Source organism: Ambystoma mexicanum, chromosome 3q (genome assembly GCF_040938575.1).
Source record: "Ambystoma mexicanum isolate Mex_15411 chromosome 3q, UKY_AmexF1_1, whole genome shotgun sequence".
NCBI classification, from domain to species: Eukaryota; Metazoa; Chordata; class Amphibia; order Caudata; family Ambystomatidae; genus Ambystoma; species Ambystoma mexicanum.
The window spans coordinates 886919521-886940857 of NC_090926.1; the positions used below are offsets into that span (position 1 = coordinate 886919521).

The 21337-nt window shown below is 47.6% G+C and overlaps 1 protein-coding gene across 6 annotated transcripts in view; it reads right to left on the bottom strand.

The window, feature by feature from the left end:
• BPTF (bromodomain PHD finger transcription factor) overlaps positions 1-21337 on the bottom strand; it is a 2119711-nt gene that overhangs the window by 108261 nt on the left and 1990113 nt on the right. For all 6 annotated transcript variants that reach the window (XM_069655028.1, XM_069655026.1, XM_069655024.1 and 3 more), the window contains one exon: positions 14128-14212. In XM_069655028.1, coding sequence (XP_069511129.1) covers positions 14128-14212 — 85 coding nt within the window. The remainder of the gene's footprint in view (positions 1-14127; positions 14213-21337) is intronic.

Genomic DNA, 21337 nt, shown 5'->3' on the forward strand with positions numbered 1-21337 from the left:
GGGCGTGTGATTTTACTCGCTCCTTGGATAAGCGCGTGTGGTTTTTTCCTGCGGTTTAATCTACAGCGCTTCAACGATCTTCACTCAGTTTGGATCCCTATGCGAGTTCAAGAGATTTCCACGTGAGATTTTTGACGCAAGTTTCAAGAACTGTTTATTTAAGTAAAAACACTCTAAAAAGAAAATTAATAAGAAGAAATATAAATACTTTCCAGAAACACTAGAACTTCCATTTACTTTTAATGAACTTAAGACTTTGTTCAAGCTTCTTGAGTTTAAAGAAGATTACCTGCAAAGTTAATTTCACATTCATGGACCTACTAAGAAGGCTGAATGATCGTTGAGATTCAAGTCAACTAGTAAGGAAGTCTAGTCAGCTTATCACTTCTCTGGGCATTTTGTAGAGAAGTTCCAGGTATGGTTTTTACTTTATTTGGTAAAGGATATTGATACTTAAGGTTAGTATAGTGCCTCATGAATAACAAGGTGTACTATATGTTTATGTTTTACCACAGGTGAAGAACCAGCTAGTCTTAGCTTCCATCCTGGTGTTTGTTAATTTGTCCCTTCCCCCTTTCCCCTGGAAGTGAGGTAAACTGAGCAGTTTATAGTATCAGCTCAGAGTGCCACATTTTGGGTGGATTGTCGGGGGCTCAGCAGCTTCTGCAGACACCAGGATCTCAGCCTGACATCTGCACAGAGGGAGAGGCCCTGCCCCCCTCTTTTTGTTGAGGTAGTGCATGGCCACTGTATTGTCCGTCAGAATCAGGACATCCTTCCCCGGCACAGACGGCATAAAAGCCTTCACGGCTAGTCTGATGGCCCTCAGCTCCAACAGATTGATATGGAGTCTGGACTCCGATGGAGACCAACGACCGCTGACTGTCAACTCGTTGGCATGAGCTCCCCATCCTGTGAGGGACGCGTCCGTCACCTTCGTTACCTCCGGCCAGGGTAGCCAAAATGGAGCCGCCCCCTTCATCAGATGGCCTTCGACGGCCCACCACAGAAGATCCTGGGCGATCGAGGGCGACCGAGGTGCAGCTGGTGCCCTGGCAGTTGTTCCTGTTGGTTTCCCGCAGACCCACGATTCCTGGAGCTTTGTCGAGAAGGACATCGTCTGAAGGGGGTCTGCACCACACAGGGATGAGGCAGGCAGCAGCGACACAGAATAAAAGATGCGCTCCTTAAAAACAGGAGAGGCTCTTCAGGTGGCTATCTGGACCACTACATCAGTGTGCAGCGATTTCGACCACAAAGGGATTCCTTGACTGAAGACGACGAGCTGGTTATCCCCACCAGACTCAAGGGAAGACAACTCCGGACTGGATCTTCTCTTAGTCGTTGAAGGGTAGATGGCTTAGGACTGCAGCAGGGCTTCACCGGTACGGGATAGTTGCAGCAGTCTATCTCTCCTCCGCTTCTCTTCGGTTCCTTGTAGTTCCAGTGGCGACTCTGACTTCCAGTCCAAGAGACCTGCCTTTTATGCGAAAACCCCCCATTCACACAGCCTGGCTGTCAATCGACAGCAGGGGGGTTGTCCAGTCCGGACAACCGCCTCAGCCAATCATTAAAAAAGTGTGACTTGGGTTTCCTAGGATACCCTGTGCAAGGGGTGACTACACCCCTCCCTCACATTCAGCCCACCTACACACCCAGGCACCTAGAGGAGGGCTTCTTGGCAGAAGCCCACCAAAAGACAGTGAACAAAGAAGACAAACCTAGTTTGCCGCGTAAAGTAAAACACAAGAAGGACTTTAACAAAAAGAAATGGCAAATAAACCCAACCAGAGCCAACAGAAAGACGATTTGGTCAAGCGGGTTTATGTTCGAGGCTAATATAATAACCAAGAACAGCACCACGTTTATCTAATATAATTGCAGTAGAAATGTTAGGGTAGATACCACTGCCACCAACCAAGTCTAAATGTTAAAATGTTAAATGTTAAATGCTCTAGGAGGTACAGATAAAAAGGGATACGAGTTAATAGCAACTTTACGCTTTTCTGGGGGACAGTAGTCATCCTCAGAAATGGAGTCGGTGGGAAGTCTGAACGACATCCGTGTGTCACTGCACTAAAGGTGCTGTGTAACACACAAAAGAAGGGGACCACTGAAGTGGTGTACTCCAGAGCCCACATTCATAAAAACCAGTAAAAGACACATAGCAAAACATGGGTAAGAGTGGGGGAAAAGCTCACACTCTTACCAAGTGGAAAGAAATAACTCCAGAGATCCAGCAAAGCTGCTGAGGCACTCCCTAGGTAAGGAAAATTAGCCATGAAATGAGAATTCTCCCCAACACGTGCTAAGGCACACACGGAGTTGGCTGCCTGTAAAGCCATACCCCCCTGAAGAAAACACTTTCTTCGCACAGCCATCAAAACGTTTGTGGTCCCTTTCAGGAGGGATGGTAGGGTACGACGCCTGCTTTGCTGGGGCCGTGGCCTCCTGCACCACCAAACTCTCCGGAATGGGGTGCGTGGTCAAGTATCAGGGGTTGTTACTGGCTGGACGGTATTTTTTCGGCAACGACTTGCTCACTGCCGGGAGACTCTCCGGAGCAGTCCAAGCCGCTGCCACCCTGCTCTATAAAGTCATATGAAATGGCAGCACTGGGTCAGTGGGTGGACCTTGGTCAAGGATATCAGTCAGGTCATCCTGCAGAAAATCCACTGGTGGCGGAGACCACCCCAAGTACTCCGTCACCCTCCACATGAGACGCCGGTATGAAGACTCTGCGTGTGTGCCAGGCTCAGGCCTACCGAACTCAACCTCCGGAGAGGTGTCCAGACCACTGGCGTCGTGCAAAGACTGACGCAGGTCTTCCAACTGGCTATGACTGTTAGGGAGAATTCTCTGTTTAGGCTGAATTTCCTAACCTAGTGAGTCCCCCAGCAGCTTTGCTGGATTTTTGGGGTTTATTTTTTTCTCCTGCCAAGAGTGAGACTCTTTTACCCTCACTCTTGGATATGATTTGAGTGTGTTTCTTTGAATCTAGAAGTGTTTAATGGGCTATGGGGTCTTTTACTCCATAGGGCTTCATGTGTTTTTGTGATATGTGTTACACAGCACCCTCAGTGCAGTGACACAGGGGTGTCATAGTGACCCCCCAGTATAGACTCCATACCCTGGGACTGACTACTGTCACCCTAGGGCATGTAAAGTCACCATTGACTTTACTAGTCTCAAATTCTGAACAGAACCAGTACAAACCATCATATTGTGGACGTACTGGCTGGGGAAATTCAATTGCCCCAGGGTCTGTTAGTCGAGAGGGCACGTCTCCGTCCCCCCTGATCGAGTTTTGGCTGGTGGCAGTGGATACTACTTTTTATATTCAACCGCAAATATTTTCCTATGGGATTTCCCATTGTTTTAGGCTACTATATTTAATTATTTACGGTAGCCTCGAACATATCGCCGGTTTATTTAATTAATATTAATTCTCCGGTTGGTATTTTTTGCCAAAACTTGATTCTAAAATGGCGTGTGTGTTCTCTTCTGTGACTCCAACCGAGCCCTTTGTTCCACTTTTTGGCAGGCTTTTCCACAGAAGCCCTCCAAAGTGGTGCCACTGTGTCTTGGGTACTTAGGAGGGGTGGAGGGGAATTTAGGCACCCTGGACTGAGTTGCCTAGGCAACTCAAGTCGCACTCCGTCCTGATTGGCCCAAGTGGTGAGCCGGCCGGCTCACCACTTAGCATGTTTGAGTGACAGTTAGGCTGAGTGAATGGGGGTTTGCTGCATAAAAGCAGGGCTTTGGGGACTGGAACTTCAGAAGTCGCCACAGGACCTAAGAATCCGACGAGGGAGAAGCTGGGCCGACCTGCCACGACACCACCACCGGTGGAGCCCTGCTGGACTGCCTCATCACTTTTCCCAACGACAGAGGTGATCTCCCGCCGGAGAGTCTTCTTCCTTTGACTGTGGGGATAACCAGTTTCACCGTCTTTTCGCTTTCCCGATGTATCTCGTGGCCGCCTTGCCCGTGCCAAGCACCCCGGCAACCGGATACCACGTTTTACCACGACCGCGAGACAAAGGTACCACCTTTAACCGGAAAACTCCGCGGCTGGTTTCTGCCCTGGTAGTGCAACGACCTTCATCGTTCCTCCAAGTCGAGATCTTCTCTTCCCCTGGACGACGACGCAACTTGCACCCACTACCAGGAACAACTGCCACCGCTGGAGGATCCTTCCCACTTAAGGTACTGTGTCCCGCCTGGCTTCCCTTGCTACCGACTGTACGGGGTAGATTTAGCCCCCGGCTTTCGAACCTGGGTTAGCCTGGGACACCTTGGCTAAACTTTTCTAAGCCTCTCTAAACTCTTTTCTGAACCCTCTGCAAGACTTTCTAAGCCTAGTGTAACTGTGCGATCTTGGGCGCATTTGTGCTCTGCTCTCTCTAAGAGTGGCTCCAGCCTTTGGACTTTGGCTCACCAGTGACTTTTTGCTCTCTGCCTTGCTAACAGTGTTCTGGAATCGTAGAGTGGTGTACCTCTTCATATTCTGTCTTTTTCCCTCCCTTTTTCACAAACTTATTAGAGTGCAATCTAGTTAAGCGCTCACCTCTGTATGAAAATAAGTGGTGTTTTACTGTGATTTCCTAATAGGGAAAAAGGGGTGTATATATCATAATAGTAACTGTGTTAAGAATATTTTACATTAAGAGTGCTGGAGCGTTTCAACTGTGTGTTTTTAAATAAATAATTATATACTTTGATACCAAAGCTCTGGTCAGTGTTTGCTTGTATTATTGTATCTGAGTGCCTATTGAGTATACTTTGCATACTGCCTAACTCTTCTTGAGGGAAGTCTGACTGCTCAGCCACAGCTACCAGGTAAATCTGGGTGGTGCGGACTGCTACCAAGTGGGTTTACTGCCAACACCTGTAGTCTTAAATCTTTTGCAGTGGTCCCTAAGGGAACTGCAAAGGTTTCTGCCTAACAATGACCAGACAAGAGTTTGTCAGGAACCCCATCAGGAACCAAACCTTCATCAGACCCTTCATCCACCTCAGAGATCTAATCCAGAGGCTGGAATAAATGCCTGGATGAGGGCACATTAGAAGGTTCAAATACAGGCCTCACTGACTTCTTCAGGGCCTTCCGCAAAGTTTCCACCGATGCACGGGGTACCTCTGGTAAAGCCTCCACAAAAGGCGTCGACGGAATCGGCGTTGACGCAGAGCGTGGCGCCGATGGCTTCAACATAGGCCTCGAGGGTGGTGCCCTGAGCGTGTCCTTCAACGGCTTTGGCGCTGATGGCACCGATGTCTTCTTAGAAGACCTCACAGGCACAGGCTCCGACGGTCTTGAGGGTGTCGAAGACCGGGACCTGGAGCTGGAGTGGGCATGGCTAGAGCGATCCACCATGTCCGATCGGGACCTCAAAGGCACCCGATGATTGCGCCGACCGCCCGAACCCGAAGGCTTGCCAGCAGTAGCCCGAGCGCGTTCCCTGCCGGCTTCTCGTGAAGGCGCGGACAGAAAGGAGCCCTGCGATTTGAAAATCACCATCATCTCCTTACGAAATGCGTCCCATTCCACAGGAGAGGAATGCTTGTTGGGACAAGCAACCTGCCGTCTGGCGGAGTCCTCGGACGAGGACATGGAAGGCGACCAGTGACGGCGCTTCCGTGAGTGCCTCGAGGAGGCAGAGGAATGGCGGGAAACACTCTGGGACCGAGACCCCCCAGGACTTACGCCGACGATGCGGAGAGTCGCCCCTCGAATCGTCGGTCGAAAGCCTAGCGGATTTCGACTTTCGGGGTTTGGAAACCCTACCTACAGAAAGCTTCTTCTTCCGCTCCCGCAAGGCCTTCGACATTAACGACTGGAAATTGTCACAGTCATCGGTGGCGTGGTCCTCGCTGAGGCACCAGAGGCAGACGTCGTGCGGGTCCGTAAGTGACATCTTGGAACCGCAGTCCCGACACTTCTTGAATCCCGACCGCGGGGTAGAAGACGAAGACATGATTTCTTCTACAAAACACCAAGTTCGAAGAACCGATAGAACAGAAGAACCGAGGCGCGCCGAGATCTCCGAAGCGAACACGTCTGTGGAAAAAACAGAACTGAGGCTACGGGCGTCGTGCATCCTACTTAGAACATCCGGTGACGTCGGCTCGATGGAGGCTCTCAAGGACAGTATCGACGTCATCGATGCAGAAAATTTTCCCAAGCACCACAGCTGTGGTGATTACCTGTCATAGATGTGGAATACGTCAGAGGAACCAATCCCCTCGAAGCAACGCTATTGCACAGCGAACTATGCAGCTTAGCGCAGAAAAACACGATAGAGCGAGATTGGCAAGGGGGGGCCAGGTTTTCTCAGCAACATTTTTCTGGTCCACTGTCCAACGTCTCAAAATCAGACATTTACAAGGAGGAGTAGGGTATCACCAACTGGTGACCTTAGACAGCGAAGCACTTCCAGAACTCCACTGGTGGCTCCAGAATACGGACGCTTGGAACGGGCGAGCAATATTTGGAGACGGCCCAGACCTAGTTATAGAATCAGACGCAAGCAGGTCAGGATGGGGAGCCAGGTGCGAGCACATAGAAACAAGAGGGAAATGGTCAGAACAGGAATTGCACCTGCATATCAACTGCCTCGAATTATTGGCAGGTTCCTTTGCAGTGCACGCCTTCACGAAAGACAAGGCGAGATGCTGTGTACTGCTCAAAATTGACAATATTTCAGCAGTACGTTACATAAACAAGTTAGGAGGAACAAAGTCGAGGTTGCTAGCGGAGTTCACGAAAGATCTCTGGCATTATTGCCTCCAACAGCAGATTGCGGTGTCAGCATAGTATCTACCCGGGAGTCTCAACGAAGTGGCAGATTGGAATTCAAGGTATCTGATATATTACAGCGATTGGAGACTACACCCGTGAGTGTTCGGGAAGATACAAGAAGACTGGGGCCCAGTACAAATAGATCTATTTGCGTCCAGATTGAATGCTCAGACGCAGAAGTACTTCAGCTGGAGGATAGACCCGGGTGCAGCTGGTACTGATGCCTTCCTACAGACATGGCACAGAGCTCTCCATTATGCCTTCCCACCATTTATCATGATCACGAGAGCACTAGCGAAAGTGCGCAGGGAACAGGTCGAGCTCGTGATGGTGCTACCGCTCTGGAAGTCACAGCCCTGGTTTCCAGTAGCGATGGAACTTTCTTCGGATTTTCCGAGGATAGTTCAGCATCAGCCAGACATTCTTCTAGGACCAACCGGCCAGACACACCATCTGATAATATCCGGCAAGCTCCAATTGATGATCTGCAGGATTTCAGGAGAAAATGGGCGTTGCCAGGAATTTTGTAGCTCGCTGCAGACTACATCAAGGACTCCTGGGCGCCTTCCACCATTAGGAGCTATAGGAGCGCATGGAAGGCCTGGTCTCTGTGGTGCGCAGACCAGCATGTGGATCCCGTTTCAGCCCCTGAAGTGCAGGTTCTTAACTTCCTAGCAGCTAAATTCCAAGAAGGAAGTGCGTTTAGAACTGTAGGAGTGTTCAGATCAGCAATCTCAGCAGGTCACGAGAAAGTTGACGGGATCGCAGTGGGGGGAACACCCCGCAGTCCTGCGATTGCTGAGAGGCATAAAGATGAGGAAGCCTCCGCAGCCGAAGTACGCGGTGTTATGGGATGTTAAGAGTAGTTTTTGATCTTTTCCTTAACTGGCCAGCAAACGAAAATATTTCACGATCACAGTTATCAGGCAAGCTGGCGATGTTATTGTGCCTTGCGGCATGCCGAAGAGTATCAGATGTTAAAGCGCTGGAAATCGATAGGAAGATTTTTTTATCCAGAAGGAGTAGCATTTAACATAGCAAAGAGAACTAAAACAGACTCCCGAGTCATTTCATATCCCTATTTTAAGGGGAATAAGAAGTTATGTGTTGCTCAATGCATTAAGGATTATGAAAGCGTTGCAGTGCAGTTTAGACCACGAGGGGTGACCCAATTGCGTATAGCGTGCAGGAAGCCTTACCATGCAGTAGCAGCGGCGACGATCGCTAGATGGGTGCGCAAAGTGATGCAGTGGGCAGGGATAGTGTCATGACCCTTGCCCCTGGCCCTCACTGGCAAGTCAGCCTTCCAGTTAGGGCCAGGTCAAAGGCCTCAAAACCTCATCCAAGACTCTCTTGGAGTCAGTCCTGGCACCTTTGGCGCCAGGCTCATAACCATCATGAAGACCAACATTAGAATGGGACTATTTACTTGGGACTATTTAACATGGAGACACACATATAGCTCAGTTATAAGGAACTGAGCTCTGCGGTCTAGTCTTGTGGGTGTGGCAGGCCTGAGACTACTTTACCTGGACTACGGTGGGTGTGGCAGGCCTGGGACTATTTTACACCTGGACTACTTTACCTGAAACTATTTAAACTGCACCCAAACAGCAGAACATGCATTGCGCTATTCTGCTGTGGGCAGCTTAACGCTCACCGTGTCCAGTTCTTTGATGCCAGCTTACCTGAAACCAAGGACCTGCAGAGAGAGAAAGAACACTACGAAACTTACCTGGAACAGTATCCGGTCTTCAATCCACCGCTGACTTCAGTTCCACTCACCTGAAGGTACGAACTCCATCATCCGGCACCGCATGCGTCCTGAAATAACATAACCTGAAAAGAGGAGAAAGAAAAACAGCATTAGTAAGCGTTTACTCACGTTTCCTCCCGAATGAAGAAAGCCACACATTTCTTACCTGGGTAGTCATCTCCTGGTCAGTATCATTGCTGGAACATTACGGCTCTCGGCGAGGAACATCGCAACCTGCACGGAGAGAAAAGACACAGGTTAGCAATATAAAAGGCGAAACAGTGACGCACACCGCGCATTACTCACCGGACAGCATCGCGCACACCGCGCTTTCACCTACCGGCCCATGCTCATCTTCAAACTGCATGACAACACCAAAATACCTTTCCATACCTAAAAGGAAAGAAGCAATACATTATTATTCGAACTAAGAGGAACATAAGAACTGCATATGAAGACTGTAAAGCAGCAAACCTACGGAGTCCCAGCAGGCCTGGATTCCCACAGGGGGGCTTGCACCAGTGAAGTAACTTGGTCGCGGCTCGCCCCCCACATCTACGTGCCCCTGCCATGAGGAGCAGGATGGAGAATCCACCCTTTACAATATTAAGGTAAGGAGAAGGCTCACGGGGGAGGAAGGAGTTGAGGCCAAGGGAGGTGGGAAAACAAAGACAATCTGGTATTGAATCCAGCTCTCCTATATTGTAGACCCATCTTTAACCAGAGGCCTTACCAAGGGACCGGGAGAGGGTTCAAGAGAGCAAATCATCCAACTAGGGCTGGGTGGCGTCCTCATGGATACCAGGTGAGCGTAACAGATAGACCTGTCCGTATTTGGTGCGCATTCTGCAAGGGGTGCTATGACGTCTAAAGCGTTTACTGCCGGGGTATCACTGCAAGATATAATGAAATCGGCGGATTGGTCTTCTGAGTCAACGTTTAAGACCTTTTATTTCAAGCCTGTATCTGATATAACAAATGCAGTGGTGGCGAGCTTTGAACAAGCATAATGCGAGCCTCCTGTCTTGTCATAAAATAAAGATTGCCCACACTTACAGCTCAGGAAGTCCTCATTCTATTAAAGACAAGAAGGCGAGCATTATATACCACCCGATAAACAGATAGTATTTTACCACCCTCACGATTTATTCTCCATCTATTGTAGGAGACGACTTGAATAAAAAGTGGAAATAGATGATTCGAGGAAGTTTGCTCGAGTGGTCCGGGAGATCTAACCAGTTACAGTTCAACAGACCGTTCCAGTTCGTTCTTCGTCGAGTTGAATTGAAGGACAGTTTAAAGCTTATGTTACACCTGAGACAAAATAAAGAGGAAGATATTTAAGATGGCGGGTTCTTATACTGGAACCTGAGCCAGGATAGGTGGAGGAGGAGAGGTCAGGACTACTAAGCCCCAGAGGATCATGGGGGGGTGTAGTTTTGGATGAGACCTTGACTATGGAACTTCAAAACCTCTCAAATGTTATGCATTTTTTCTTTAAAGTTGGAAAAAAGAGCACAAATGTTTCAGTTTCGGAAAATATGGTTGAAATGCTGATATGGCAGTATTAAAGAAAGTAAAGCATAATGCTCGCCTCCTTGTCTTTAATAGAATGAAGACTTCCTGAGCTGTATCTGTATCCGTCCCCTGTATCTTTTCCCCCATCCTTGTGGGAGTTCCCCAACATGGGGACGGGAGCCTTTGGCAGTGAACAATTGAGCTTCCCATTTATATTTAGTATAGTGCATGGCGTGGCCTCGGACGTGGGAACACCCAGTCGAAGCCCCGCCCTACAGCACCACACTTCAGTCCCATTTGAAAAAAATCGGACGCTTAGATACCTGGCTATGCTTTTAACATATTAGACTGGTCCAACGGCTGTTGAGGGGGAGGCATTGGTGGTACACGAGGTGTTGGAGGGTTCTGAACAACTGGCAGGGCCTGGATCGCATGAGGGACCAGCAGGGCTGGAGGAATGGGAAAGGACCCAGAGAAGGCATCCGGGGAGGCGCCACCTGCGGGATCGCCTCCTTCACTATATCCTTCAGGAGCCCCTTCATCTGAGGGGACCGCATGATGAAGAGGAAGTGCTCGAAGAAACGGTCCTCGCTTTCCAGCGGTTCCCTAGGGGCTCGGCTCACCAAGGCGCTGGGTGTCTGCTCCTGGTCAAAGCGGCCAAGGCGTGTAGCAATGGGTAGATGTACCCCTGAGGAGACCAAATGCTTTTACCGTACAATACGCTGCCGTTTCCAGATGGAAAAGGACTGGGGTCTTCCTGCAGGGCCCAATGGGCGAGAGTACGGTTGGGCCCCGAGTTGGATCCAAGATGGCCGCCAGCCTGCAGACTCTGCCACGTGCTCTTCTGCCATTTTGAAGCAGTGCGTCACTCCCTGAGTAGGGGTTTGGGGAGAGTGCGGGGGGAGGGGCACATAGGCAATGAGCCACGAGAGGCCCCAGACTTGGGAAGATATACCTTGGGTCTTGCAACCGCAGCAGAAGAGTCGACCTCAGATCACTCTGGTAGGCACTGAGCCCTTGGCCAGATGGCGGGCAGTAGTAACGCCCTGACTCACGACCTCGGAGGGAGCTCCGGTAGACTAGATGGCAGCCATGCTGGATCGTTCCAAGGACAAACGTTTGGAGGTGGCACTTGATGATCCCTTACCCTTGGGGAGAAGATGACGAACTTGATCGCCCCCAAGAGAACAGTCCGGTAGGGCTCCTGGGCTCCTCTGCTTGGGAGCTGGTAGCCTTGGAGGTCTCGGGCCTGCCAGAACCTGAATCTGTGGAACCCCTTTCTGTGGGAACCCTGGGGAAGGAGTCGCTGCGCTGTGGAGCCATGCTGAACAGTGGGCCTACCTTGTCTTGCAAGAGGTCCTGCAGACAAAGTCCTTAACGTGGGGCAGAAAAGTGTGGAAGATCTCCCTCCACTGCAACAATCTATTCTTCAATGCCCTGTGACTGAACGTTGCAAGCCATCCCATCGGTGGTCGGGGCCCCAAACACCCAAGACAATGTGCATGGGGGTACGAGGCTGGGAACGAGAAGTGCACGAGGCACAGCTCGTGAATCCTCCTGCAGCCGACTTGTGCCGAGGCAGGTGAGGCGAGGCACGAAAGGGAAATTAAATAAGATTGAAGAAACAAAAAACGAGGAGCAAGCAGAAAGCTAAAAAGTCTCTGCGCTGGCTGCCAGCTCCAACACCGTCTATGCAGAAAAAGGGACTGAGGTAAGGCGTGGGAGGGCGGGGCCTCAGTGGGGCATTTCCACCGCTGAGGCCATGCCCCCCACATTCTATACTAAATTTAAAAGGAAAGCAAAATCTTTCACTGCCACAGTTTCCGGTACTGTCCCCATGTTAGGGACCCACAAAAGGATGGAGCAAAGGGGACGGGAAGCATGAGCAATGTCTTATAAACCATCTCCAGGCTGGTTTCCAGGTGGGCATAAGTACTACTGAGCAAAGTTTGCAACTCCTAATGGAGAAATATTTAGTACTTTAGAACATGCATGTCTTCCATGTTCATAGATCTAAAGACTGCTTTTGACAGTGTCCTATGAGAAACCAAAGTGTGTCTCAACCACTGCTCCTCAGGGACTTGTCATCCAGGTGGCCAGGACACGGCCATCGCTTTTGGATCCAGTCCTTGGGGGTGGACTAGTGCGGGAGGATCACCTGGCTGAGGGGTCTTCGGGGAGTGGGGGTGAGGCAGCCGTTGGTGAGACATGGCATTCTCCCCCTTTTTTTGGTACACCTAACCCATCCTATTTTTTACGATTATCTGATGTCCCAACTCCCACCTCCCCTTTTTACACAAACACTAGGCTGAGGAAGAAGGTCACTGAGTAACAAGACTAACTCGTATACATCGCACTGGACATGTCCTGCAAATCGGGTAAAGCAAAGTCAGGCACTTGTCTAAGTGCATACACCTGATACCAATTAGCTCTCCTCACACGGATAAAAGGTGGAACACAGAGACACACTGGGCAAGGTGTAACACAAGTAAGAGCAGAACTTCCGGGGGGAAAAAGGTGAACCTACTTGAGCAGAGCAACGGACCAAGGGACGAGAGCAGCGGGTTGAGAACGGCAGGAGTTCCCTACTAGAGATTGTTGCCTCCAAAAGACTGAAAGACAAGTGGAGAAGGCCAAGTTCCAACGCAGAAGGCTGCATTGTGTTTCAAGTATGCAAGCGACCCTCACGGGTGAATGATATAGTTGGGGAGGCAAGGCCAAGCCTGTGGTACTAACCTTGACTGGAGTATTAGAAAAGAAAGAAACGCACACGGCCGGTGAGTTGGCAAACGATTGTGTGTGCTAGAGAAAGATTGAGGCTACAAAACTATATCGCAAGTGAAGGGTGCACATGTGTGGATGAGACGCGAAGAAAGGCAGACCTGTGAATGAACTTTGTAGTAAAGACAGCTGTGAAACCAGCGATACGGAGTAACCGAGTGGTCCGGCGAAAGGAAGCAGCTCACTTGAAAGTATCAGCAAAAGGTGAATAGGTTGTAGCGATAAAGTGAATGAACTGTAAAAGCAAAGTGATCAAAATGAACCCCGAGAGAAAAGGAGAGCAAAAAGTGGTCCTGCGGAGGTCTGTTAAAAGAAAGCCATGCACATTCAAAAGCATTCGATATCCAAAAACGGTCTGAGCCTGACTGAGGGAGACCCGAAGTGTAATAAGTTTAGGGAAGGGAGCCACAAGTATTGTTGAACTTTATGTGAAAGGTCTGAGCCCGACAGAGGGGAACCAACTGCAACTTTTGTTTTGAAGAGGTCTGTGCCCAACGGAGGGCGGGAGTGAACCTTATGGTTAACTTTGTTTTAAAGACAGGAAAAAGACTTTCACGTGGAAGGCCAGGCAGGCCTAAAACCACGTTTTGAACTGTTCTTGTGTGTTGAAAACCTGAGCCAGAGTGTGTCAACCTGCATTAGGTTTTTGGTAGTATAGGCCATTTTGATTTGACAGACACAACTAGGACTACTTTATTTATAATATGATGGTCAAGACTACTTCATACTAGACTAGTTATAGGGCAAAGTATGAGTTTTTCCAAATCCAAAAACTAAGGTTTTACAAATTGTACCTTGCGTGTCAGTGTCATACTTGTGATACCATGCCTCCCCTACAGTAACCAACATTAAACTATGGAACTCTCTGAAAAATGTAGATATCCCCTCCAGCTTTGCTTTCAGCACTGCAGCTTCTTTACACAGATAATGAGATAGCCGTGAGATGAAACATAAATGGAGAAGTAACGTCTTTCAGTTCAAGATACAAAACAATACACAAACAGTAATCAGAACATTTGAGGTAAAAGTCAGCAAACTGACAAAGTATCTTTTGCGAATCTAGATAAAAGGTGACAGACCTTCTACACACAGTTGTTGAATGGAAACAGTTTTCACTTGCTATTACACACTTGGCTGGTCAATAATTGTTCTAGTACATAAGAGATCTACAAAGTCAGTTAAAGGCACAATTACATTTGCAGAATGATTTCTAGATGTCAAATGCAATCATGGGATTTCACATTGTAGGTTGACCAAAACAAATTCTTACCCATAGGTTCTTTTATAACACCATAATAATCTGGTGCATCAACCGGATCTACTGGTTCTAGGAACGGCCAGGCCATTTTGTGAGCCTATATGGGATTGGAAAGAACAGAAAGACAATTAGTTTAATTTCAAAACATTTTCTTTATATTTTCAGGGACACAATAGGGAGGATGCAACAACTCTACTTTAATTGTAGTTTTATGACAGCCCAGCAATGAGATTGTTGCCGCCGAAGGGTCTTTGGTCACTGACAACTCTTGTATGCCAGACGGACGTTATGAACGTTTTTGGACTAGAAGATACAGGATGCTATGGAGCAAGTAATATAGATAATACTGCCTTTATAGAGACTCTGGTTAATCAACAGAATCCTGTGGTTAGTGCCAATTACTAATAATGCCACCAGAAACTGCTTCTTTAGGTGCTGTTTTTAAATGAAATACAGGGCTGGTGCAACACACTTGTTTCATGTACTTTCCCAGTGCAGTTTTTTACTTGATGTACTTTTGCTTGTTCTCATGATGAATTATTTTAGTTCTGTTTCTCCTCACTTTGCTTTACCCAACTTTTATTCTCCTCCCTATCTACTTTCCCTGTCCCATCCACATCCCTTATGCATTTGTTTCTGAACTTGCTCTAATGCGTTCCTACATAAGTACATTCTTGTGCCCATCTATTGATGAAAAACATAATGGCATCAGGTGTATACAAATACAGTAAGGCTCAGCAAGACTGCAATGAGAATTTCGACGAGAGAAAGGAAAGGTCGATTTGTTTATTTAAATGGAATGGTGAATGCATATTAGGGATAAATGAGCTGAGTGTCTGCGGAACCCCACTTCATCTCTTATAAATACAATGTAGAGCTCAGACACAAAGTTTGGGGTCCGGAGATCCTTTGAGCAAATATAATGGCTACAAGACGAGCAGTCTTTCAGTGAATGAGGTTCATCTCACAGAATGGCAGGCACCAAGGGTTTGTGCATATTACTGGTAAACCCAAATATAGCCTTGGGCCTGCTGCAGGAATTCTTACTACAGTGCTGCCTCACTTAAGTAGTGGATACCGCAAAGACATGGCTGTCCAGACCCTGGGCAGAAGAGAATATATACATACAATTGTTAAAATATAGTTTTTGGCCTTGTTACTATAAAGAAAAACCTATTCATATTGTTGTGCATGCTGCAATGGCAGACCGAGAATTGTTGCAGAAATCCACATGAATGCCTGGCAATCAGAAAATTGACACAAACAATAAGATAGTTGCTTAATTGCACCTAATAAAAGACTGACACTCAATTGATGAGGACTATGTATAATCCTTCCTGACGGAACACAACATGCATACTGTCTGTTGACAGACTAATTTACGTGAAATATAGCCAAGCTTTTAACTGAGTGAAAGGCAGCAGATATCCTGCTTCCCCCATCAATGAGATGTAATCTGAATAGTACATTTGCAAGGCCAAAAGTTGGAGTGTTTTTTTTTTTTTATAATTAGGGACCTGCTTTGTCTGCTTGTTAATGTTTAAAGTACTATAGGTTTAGGGGTTGGGAGCAAATCCTGGTCAACTTCCTAACATAATGTATTGCACTACCATATTAGTAGTAGTCTTTGTAAACAAAGACAAAGGTCAATGAGATTATTGGAATGTAGGAATTTTGGGCATGATCTCCGAAGCCATGCACCACTAGCCTTTTCCCTTATGACCATAACCTGCGACATTCAAGATATTTACATGGAGCTATCCATTAAATTCAGATAAGACCATGTCGACACTACTGAGAGTATAAATAAATTCATCACACTCCTACTCAGTCCCTGTATTCTACTGATAATTTTCCTTCAACAATTGAAATCTACTAGGTTATGTGGGGCGCAAATTCCTTTTAGAACATCCTAGCGGGTGTTTCACAATCGTGATTGGTCAATCTGCAGCCTATACGAAATGGTATAGCCCACAGATTGAATACAGCCCACAAGTACTGTTTTAAATACTTACCTGTTCCAGCTGTAGAGCTGTGATACAAAGAGGCTTTGCAATACCGTGAAGTGACCACTGCTGTCCTGGCCCTATTTTCTGGCAAACTCGAGCCTCGGAAAACGAAGCCACATCCGAGAAAAAATGGCATCAGGATTTTGTCGGCATTCTCAACTTAGACTTCAACTGGGAGTAACAAAGTGACACTCCCAAACCTAATCTGCACAAATTGTGTTTAGCCTAATTATTTGCTCTTAGCACTCTGTTACGGCAGGAATGACTGTCTCACTTTTGCTGCTATCACTAATCTACGCTTTTTCCTCACTACCTTTGCTAATCATTCAATTTCCTTCTATGCATGCTTCCCCTTCTACCCCACACCACCGCTCAGATTACAAACTTACATGTCGTGTGACCAATGAACATGAATGTGTAAGGTGTGTGTTTTTCTTCGTTTGCTTTTTTTGTTTATGCCTCCAATGACCACAAACATTCCTCTGTTTTATGCTGTTACTACAAAACTATTTTGTACTTTTTACATAGACTTTGTGTCTTTTTTCTTACCTCAGGTGTCCCATCTGTTTAGACAATAGGACTAGATGTGATACAAACCGAAGCATTTATTGCAATAATGTTGGGTTAACAAAGGGGAGGTTACGGAATAATATTAACCCACCCTGTTTTTCAAAGTACAAACCCACGGCACAGCAACACTCTCCATTCTATGATTTTCCTGTTTCCTGTGTGACAGAGAAGCTCCAAAGAGGACGTCTCCTTCCCTTTGGCTGGTGGGAACAACCAGTCCCAAGACGAACTTTGAATTGAGCCCTGTCCATAGGGCCTAGGAGTTTCCAGATCTGAAGAACCCCAATACCAGGAGGCCTGCTGCCCATTTTGAGTGCATCGTCGTGGAAAGGCAGAATCTGCCCAAATCATTGCTGAGCCCTCAAGGACACCCCAGAGATCACATTCAGCTCGCCCAGACCCCCTAATCAGAGCATATCAGGAAGCAAAGAAGATTGGCCGGGCGATCCACATCCTTTCTTGGTGCTGCAGAAAAGGCGCCAAAACCGCAGAGTGAACCAAGAAGTTGTTTAAAGTCATGCCCCAGGTCCTCCCTCAAGACTGCTGCTGAGAGATCCCGTCCATTGTACTGCCTTCAGTCATAAGAGCTGCAACATCGCGGAGCATCCAGCACAACAATATTCTTCTATCCTAAGGTACTGTGGTGAAAAAGGTATTGCTTACCCGATTCCAGAAAGTCGCTCCAGAGAGTTGAAGTGCACATAGAGGTGTCCAGGGCAACCCCGTCTTACCTCCAACTCAAGCCGATGCTTGTGTCCCTTCACAATCCTATGTAGGGTCTCCATCGTTAGTTATTAACTTGCTGCTTCTAAAAGACTAGAGACTTGAAAAATCCACAGGAACTCCTTGTATTCTGCTGCTTGTCAAGACTTTGAGCCCTCTCCGAACTGCCTTTAGCTAGGGTTTGCATTTTTGGACTTAAGACTTGCTGTGTGAAGAAAGAAACACTCTCTAGAACTTTGAACCTGACTAGTGTTACTCTAACCATTTTCCCTCAAGTTACTTTCTTGAATGTGTTTGCAGAGTAAATGTCTTACCGTAAATATGCTAAAAACCGCATGTGCATGTAATTACTGATAATGCGATAGCATGGTCTATTCCCTTTCTAAATTGGCATAAAAGGAAGTGCGAACACACACAAAAGTGAAAGTGTTCGTGTATTCTAAAGTATTCTGAAGTGTTCTAGTGTAAACGTATGTGATATTTAAAATAATTCTGGTGTAAATACAATAAATATATAATTTTATATAAATTATAAGTGTAAGGGCTTCTTTGATGTGCATGTCTAACTGGGTTCAGTGTACTTACATACAGCTCACATCTTCCTCTTAAGATAAGTCTGACTGCTCTGTCACTCTACCAAGGACCCGAGTTAGTGCAGACTAATACTAAGAGTTGGGGATCTACAAACCACTGGGATAGCTTACTAAAGTCTTACTATCAGTAAGACGTTAGAAAAACTCTCCTAACAGAGACTTTCTCCCTGAATAATTTACCCTTGTCCTGTACTCAGTAGCATTTCAGCCCACAAATATTCGCTGATGGGTTTGCAAGGAGGTACAAGGGTAGAGATTTTTTTTACCATCAGGGTCGAAGCGCCTATTATCTTTTTTTCTGGTTGCCAAAAGAAGTCATGTCATTCTTTTTATTCAAAGTGTTTTTTCAGACCTATGCATCATGCGTTTCAGACAGCCCATCAGGTTTCCGGTGCCAAGATATAGAAGTGTCCTGGCTTAACTATCATTCTACATACAGTATATTCCCAAAGAGTATTTCCTGTCTTCACAATCTGATTATTTTAAAACCTTTATTTTTTGGTATTTAACACACCGTACAAATACACACCCACATTAGGGTGGATTATAAATTTAGCGCCATCAACTTGAGTCCCTTCCATCCCCCCTCCCGTATTCCTCCCCTGACCCACCGCTGCTCCCAGGTAGAGTCACCGGTGGACAACAATTCTCCCCGCCGAATCCCCATACAAGGGATTATTGGGCTGAATTTAAGACTGCATCAGGGCGTGCTGCCTGACTCCGATGTGCCCGCTGAGGCCTCTTCTTCATTTATCAGGAAAGTTATCAGCGGGGCCCCATATGTCAGGCGGGTGCGCGTGCTGAGGGAGAAGTTTTATGAAGTCAGCCTCTACATCCTGGTAGTAGAGTAGGTCCTTTCGCCAGGCAGTGTAGGAAGGAGGGGGACCGCTGCCCCATGCCATGGCAACTCTCCTGCGGGCTAGTGTCAGAAGGTCCCCGGCCAGTCTCCTCGAGGGAGCGGAAAGCAATCTTGTCATTCCCAGCAACGCTGCCGTGCATCTCGGTTGTATTGCTTCTCCCACGATTGCCGTTGACGTATCCAGCACTCGGTTCCAGAAGGGTGCTACTTCAGGGCATTCCCATGCCAAATGTATAAAGCTCGTGGATACGGTTCCGCATCTCTTGCACTCTGCCAGGATGTCGGGATGATGTATATTAGTTTTTTCAGGTGTATGATATGTTTGGTGGAGGAAATTAAAATGAATAAGTTTGAGCCGGGAGTTAAGTGCGATTTTCTGACTCTGATTCAATTTGTAGCCCCAGTCTGCATCTGTTATATTTGTATTTAGCGCTCTTTCCCATCTGGTTTTCGCCCCAGTGTTGACGGGGGGTGTTCCAGCGGTTAGTGCTTTGTATATTTGTGACACCAACCTGCCGTCCCCTTGTGCTTGAATGACATCATGCAGCAATTGCCAAGTAGGGGGTTGACGCGGGAAGTCTGGCAGATGGGCCTGCAGGGTGTAGTGAGTTTGGAAGTAGAGGAACACGACGAGAGCAGTGTTGCCCCCTCTCTGTTTAGCTTGGTATGGTGTCTGGAAGCCCTCTTCTGTGAATAGGTCCCCTAGGGATTGTATATGCAGCTTATCGACCCACTGGTGAAACACTTTCTCTGATGTTAGGGGGATTCCAGGAATAAATTTGACTGGCAAGAGGGGAGAGTATCTTGTTTGCACCCCAAGCTTCGTTGCCAGAGACTTCCAGACCTTGTATGTCGTGAGCATCAAGTTCATCGTGTGGTTGGTAACGGGGAGCTGGCCGAGGACCACTGCAGTCAGGAAATTGGGAGTTGCCAGGGCCCGTTCCACCTGTACATGAGGACGAATTGTTTGTGTTGCGTACCAGTGGCTGAGGTACTGTGCCTGGGCTGCCCAGAAATATTTCTCCAAGTCGGGGAGGGCCAGTCCACCGTTGGACACTGGGAGTGTCAGTATTGAGTACGCTACTCTGGCTGGTCTGCCAGCCCAAAGTAAATCAAGAACCAAGCTTTTCAGCCTTTTCAAGAAGGATTGCGGTAGTAGCAGCGGGATATTATTGAAGAGGTACAGTAGTTTTGGCAGAACTACCATTTTGACTAAGGAGGTTCTGCCCCAGAGTGTCAGTGGGAGCGTCTTCCAACGAGAAACCTTGTCTTGTAGGGACTTGATCACCTCCTCGTAGTTATCCCGGAACACCTCTTGTTGGTCTAGTGACAGCTGGATCCCCAGATATCGGACACCAACGATTCTCCACGTGAGTCCGAAGTCATCGGCAAACTGCTTTGTGTCTCGAGTCTGTGGGAAGACGACTGATTTTGAATGATTGATTTTCAATCCGGAGGCCGCCCCGAATTTGATGACTACCCTCATGACCAGGTTCAAATGAACTTCCGGGTCACGTATAAATAGGGCCACGTCATCGGCGTATAGGGATACGATGAGCTTGTGTGGGCCGATGATGAGACCCCTCTGTTGACGGAGTTCCCGCAGATTGGAGGCTAGTGGCTCCATCACCAGAGCGAATATTAGAGCCGACAGAGGGCACCCTTGTCTCGTGCCACGCTGCAGATTTATTGAAGTCGATTTTGCCGTGCCTACTACGATGTTAGCTTGTGGATTGGTGTACAGGAGAGAGACGAGTTTGATGAAGCGGGCTCCCAACCCCATCCTGGTGAGGACCATGAACATAAACGGCCACTCCACGGAATCGAATGCCTTTTCAGCGTCTAGCAGGACCGCAATTGCCTGGCCTGTTGGGTCTAAAGCCTCGATGATTCCAAACATACGTCGGATGCCGAAGGTCGTATTGCGGACTGGTATGAAACCTGCTTGGTCTGTTAGCACCAAGGCAGGCATCAGGGCATCAATCTATTCGCCAGGACCTTGGTCAGAATTTTGCTGTCCAGGTTAAGCAAGGAGATCGGGCGATATGAGGCGCATTCGTCCGGTGGTTTTCCTGATTTGTGTAATAGAATGACATTGGCCTCACGGGAAGAGTGGGGGAGAGACCCAAGCTCCAGTGCTTCCTCATATACTGCTGCCAGTAGAGGAGCCAGGGTTTCTGCAAAGGCTTTGTAAAATTCACCCGTTAGGCCGTCAGGGCCTGGTGCCTTGGAGGATGGTAGGGTTTTTATAGCTGCTCTAATCTCTTCCTGTGAAATCAGTTCGTTCAGAGGTTCACGCAACTGATGTTCGACCCAATAGAGTTCAGTGTCTTGTAGGTATTCCAGAGGTTCGAGTCTTCCGGGAGCTTGATGCTGTAAAGATCTTGGTAGAATAGACTGAACTCCTCTGCTATCTTTTCGTCAGTGTGGACTTCCTCACCTTACCTGGTTCTGATACTTTCGATTTG